Genomic DNA, 5,000 nt, shown 5'->3' on the forward strand with positions numbered 1-5,000 from the left:
AAAATTCAGTGACTGTTAACTGTCATCCACATCAAGCAAAAGGTAAAAATAACTACTTAAAACACTGAAGAACGGTTTGGAAGAAAAAAACACAGCAAATACAAAAGGAGACAGAGATGACTGTTTAGCCTAACATTTTTGAAAGTTTATCTTTGTTGTTTGTAATTTAAATGACATTATACTTGACAGACATTTCTTTGTAACAAAGCTTTGATTTGTATTGTTTAACACCAATTTCTGGGATAACGTGAAGTTGCATTGCAAGTAGGGGTGGGTAATGTTATTGCTGGTAGTAAAACTACGAAAATATATCTAATTTTAAAAAAAAAACAATTTTACTTTTATGTTAATGTTTGGTATTCCCCATATAACTACAATAATATCACCTTGGCTTTCTTTGTAACTCTCTGGATTTCTTCATATGTTTCACTGTCTGCAATGCAGTCTCCAATTCCAATACTGTGTCCTTCGATCAAAGTCCAATTGTTCACAACAGTCTGAATGTTTCCATAAAAGAGACGGGCAATCTCATGCCCAAGTTCAACTGCAACAATGTGAACCAAACTACCTGATGAAGTTCCCAAAGATTTCTTGCACAAAATACCAGAGATCAGCTCGCCATGTTCAATCAAAACCTGTCAAATCAAGTGTAGATGTATATAATACTTTCCTTTGCAAGAGTTCCTTTAAATATTTTAATTAAGATGAATGTTGATGCTCTATGCCCAAATACTGTAAACATCCTTACACTTGTTTCAAAACAACACCCTTGTTCCCAGGGCCTCCATTGTCGTTGAGAACAGACGCTGGTTGGGGCTGGTCACGTGTCTCCCAAAATCTGTGTGTTTGGGGAGGGGTGGCAGTGAAGGCCTTGTCATCACTGCGAGGAAAGGAATCACAACACATTTGATTTTGTGGCCAGACGACCATCAACAGAATGTCTCACAGCAAGCTATTGGATGCAACAGAAAATATACCTGCGTTGTTCCAATTTTTTTATGCTCATGAGACAGCCTGGACTCAAACTCATCGACAACAAAACTTGGGGAAAGAGGTTGTCAAAACAAGTCAATGCACAGAGCAGGTGTGAATGATGAGCAAATTTGAGAAAAAAACCCAAACAAACCTCAAAAAACAAATAACAATGGAGCCAATACCTTTGTGTCTCCGGGTGATATGTGTTTGTAGGGCCCACTATCTTCATCATCAGGGTGGGTACTGTGTGTGCGCACCATATTTACATTTCCTGGAATGATCATACTAAAGATCTGTTTTCCTGTCCAGAGAGGTTTTGGTTTGAGAACTGCTGGCTGTGGAATTTTGCCATCCCAGTCAGTAATCCACATCATCAGATTCATCATTGTATCCTGAAAATGCAAATGCAACAAAAGTGATTAACAATAGGCCCATTCTTGACTGAACCTAAAACCTAGAAAGTTCCCTTGTATCAGTGAAAATACAGGGTTAGAAACTACAAGAGACAGGAGTGTCAGACATGGCTTGGTGCTAATCCAGTTGGAAGAATACTAAATACTACTAATACTATTGTTATTGAAACTTACAAAATTACAATAACAAAGACCCAACAATATTGTGCTAGTGGGGAGCAGAGCTAGCCCAGTGGTGAGAGCACTCGCCTTCTATTAATGTGACCTGGAATTGATTCCTGAATTTAATGCCATATGTGGGTCGAGTTTGTTGGTTCTCTGCTCTTCTCCAAGGGGTTTTTCCCCTCACCTCCAAAACCAACACTCATCATCATCATTTTCATCAGGAATGATATCAGAGGATGAAAAACAAGAGTCCTTTCACACTCAATGATGATTAGCATTCTTTTAACGAGACGTAAAAATGTTTGAGGTAAAAAGCTAAAACTTGAAACTTCAGCCATTCAATCTTTTCGCCATTGTAATGATATCTTTGACAACTTGGTTGGTCGAACAATCTAAACCAGATTATATTTGTGGCTTTTTTAAAATTCCTTTAACAGCTTTAACCTCAGCAGCAATAACAAATGCAAAAGGTAACAATGATGGTCTTAGCCAAAGCAATAAAGCACACAAATGAAATACTTTGCTTAATTTAGAGCTAAAAACAGCAAATTACGCTAATTAGCAACAATCACAACAGTAACTGTCCCTTGTGATGCCACCTTCCTGATATCAAGAACAGTTACTAAGTGCCCTGGAGCACAAAGCCTGATGTTCAGAAGGCAAACTGGCACCACAGAGAGGTAGATTTATCTCACACACTCATGACTCAAGCATTCCCAATTTGCAGCTTAGTGCTGTTGAGTAACATTGCAATACACTTGAACAGTGTTGCAGTCTGAACTGCAAACACTAGAATAAGGTAAAACAATAGGTCACTCCAGGAACGGATCAAAGGAAATGTGTTTGTAATAATATGCAATCTAAAGCTACATCGCATGTATTGATTATTGTAATATTTTTTGGTTTTTTCATTCTGGTGACTATCTGTACTTTAAAAGATGAAAAAGTAATAATTGAACACTTTTTTTTTTCATTGTAAAAAACTAACACCCCTTTTTCTACTTTTCTTTACCTTCAACATTTAACAGAAGACAAAAATGCACAAACTTTCCAGTACTAGCTCATTTACCAAACAACAACCCTTTGCAGTCTTAACAACAATTACATGGTCATTTACATGGTTAAATACGGACATTACTAAACAACAAAACACCAAAACACAACGTATAACCCCCTCATACACTGAATACTAACCTGCAAAGGTTGGATTTGAGATTAAATATCGTTTTAGGCCTAATAAGGCCTAAAACGTTATTGCTCCTAATCTCAGTCTTAACCCATTGACTCCTAGGGATTCCCCATTGATGAGTAAAATCGTCTGGTGTTAGACAGAGTAAGATACTAAGTCTGGCTGGTTTAGGCCGGTTTGGACGTCAAAATGGTTAATCTGAATCCTAATCTTAATCTCAATGAATTAGGAGCAATAACGCTTTAGGCTTAAGCCTAAATGATATTTAATCTCAAATCCAACCTTTGTCGGTTAGTATTCAATGAATGGTGGAATACACATGGTGTTTTGGTGCTTCGTTTTGCTGTTTCGTGGTTTAGTAATGCCTGTAAAATACAGAAGTAAAAATGTTTCATTCAATACCTTTTCAAGGAAAACATCTCTCTTTGTGAATCTTCTGACGGCCATCAAAGAGTCCTGCACAATTCCCATGACTGGTTTATTTGACTGTGGTGTTACAATGTTCCTGGGTACCATCATAATCTCTGTTATTTCTGCTCGTGCCTCCAGGGACTGAGGCACATGCAAGTTCATTTCATCACCATCAAAGTCAGCATTATATGGGGTAGTAACACTAAGAAAACAAAGCATGATTTACCAATATGACCAGTAATGCGATGGGAGCAGCACAAGAAGCCCGCAACTACACCTTGTGAGCTGGTAGCCAAAGAAAGCTGTGCTACAATCCTCTCTTGACTTCACCCAAAATTTGCATGTTTTCATTTTAACCCACATGTTGGTTCTGAGGATTAAACAGGCCATTTCCGAGTTGCAGTTTGTCTCAGTTTCAAAGTGAGTCTTGGTGCTCAACTATTGTAAGGGAAATGAGTTTGATTTGCATAAGAATACGCAACTTATTTCCCTTTGAATGGTTTTGCACCAGGACTCGCTTTGAAACTGAGGCATGCAGCAACTCAGAAATGGACTATTCAATTGAGTTCTGGGCAACCTCAGGCTTCTCTTTCTTCTTTATTTAACTAAAAGTCTCTGTTACAAGCCTAGAAAGGCCCACCAGGCCGGCGCTCATCTCCTGTTTCTGTAGCATGAAGCGGCTAAGAGTACTTATCCCCCCCTCCCTGATTGGGATGCTAGTCCATCGCAGGGTTACCCCCAGCATTTTCGTTGGTACCCATTTATACACCTGGGTGGAGAGAGGCACCATGAGAGTAAAGTGTCTTGCCCAAGAACACAACACAATGTCCTCGGCCAGGACCCGAACCAGGACCACTCGATCCGGAGTAGAGCACTCTAATCATGAGGCCGCCACACTATTTAAGTACCGTAGAAATATTACACAAACTTGTAAATTTGAGATTGCTTGCTCATGGCATTACATTCGACGATCGATACTATTATTGGGGTAAAGAAAGCTTCAGGTTTTAAGTATTAATTCAAGCGAGCATGTTTAAGTCGATTGTGAAGAAAGCCATTTTGTAAATGATCGCAATAGATTATTCATTGATCCTTTGAGAAAAGGAACGTCACGAACTGTGTGCATATTTCGTCAACAGAACTACTCGCACTTGATATCCGACTCACGTACAACACACAGTGCGCTTTGCTTGTCGAATTTATTTCTCGAGAGATCAGTCAAGCAAGCTCATTATTTTTCTTGACTCTAAGCTCGAAAGATTCAACTCATGAGTTGCAAAACTCAACTCGAGACTGTAAACTTACCTTTGAGCGGTACTGTAGGTCAACCTCATTCCCAGGGTCTCTATTCTCCCACTCCTTTGTCGTTTTGCTCAACGACAATGGAGGCAGAGGAGAGAGACCTTGGGAACAAGGTTGTGCATAGGTAATGATTGTATTCCTTAGAAGCAAGGGTTTTTTTAGGAAACTAAGAATAAAAGATACGTTAAAAAAAGAAAAAACAAATGACGTTTTGACCGCGCATCAGTAAAGCCTATTTTGTTTACAGCAAAACATTGCAAAATCTCGCAGAATTCACCGCACAATTAAAGTTCGTTCCGGCACAATTTGCCTCAAATCCTGCACAATTTTAATTTTTTCCCCACACCCTGTAAGAAGCTCTGTATTGTGCAAGGATCAAACAAGTAAAGTTGTGTAATTCTTTTAGAGCACATTCATATTTTTACAACTAGTTGTCAGCATAGCTTATAACATGAAAGAGACTTTCCAGCAAACTGTGCTTCAGCATAAACAAACAAACCAACCTGAGATTAAGTCTGAAGGTTGACCAAGGCAAGATTTTGACC

General features: G+C 38.8%; 1 protein-coding gene and 1 non-coding gene across 2 annotated transcripts in view; both read right to left on the reverse strand.

The window, feature by feature from the left end:
- The window catches only part of LOC138028746 (DNA-directed RNA polymerase II subunit RPB1-like), a 21,002-nt gene that overhangs the window by 10,383 nt on the left and 5,619 nt on the right, over positions 1-5,000 (reverse strand). Inside the window, exons 7-10 of the mRNA XM_068876348.1 lie at positions 4,959-5,000; positions 3,145-3,355; positions 1,158-1,367; positions 387-635 (exon numbers count right to left, since the gene is read on the reverse strand). The exon at positions 4,959-5,000 is cut by the window's right edge and continues 216 nt beyond it. Of these exons, the coding sequence (XP_068732449.1) occupies positions 387-635; positions 1,158-1,367; positions 3,145-3,355; positions 4,959-5,000 (712 nt within the window). The remainder of the gene's footprint in view (positions 1-386; positions 636-1,157; positions 1,368-3,144; positions 3,356-4,958) is intronic.
- On the reverse strand, positions 2,129-2,397 carry LOC138031065 (small nucleolar RNA SNORA53). Its single transcript, XR_011128165.1, has one exon. It is a non-coding gene; the product is annotated as a small nucleolar RNA SNORA53 (small nucleolar RNA).

This window comes from Montipora capricornis, chromosome 13, assembly GCF_036669925.1.
Source record: "Montipora capricornis isolate CH-2021 chromosome 13, ASM3666992v2, whole genome shotgun sequence".
Lineage (NCBI taxonomy): Eukaryota > Metazoa > Cnidaria > Anthozoa > Scleractinia > Acroporidae > Montipora > Montipora capricornis.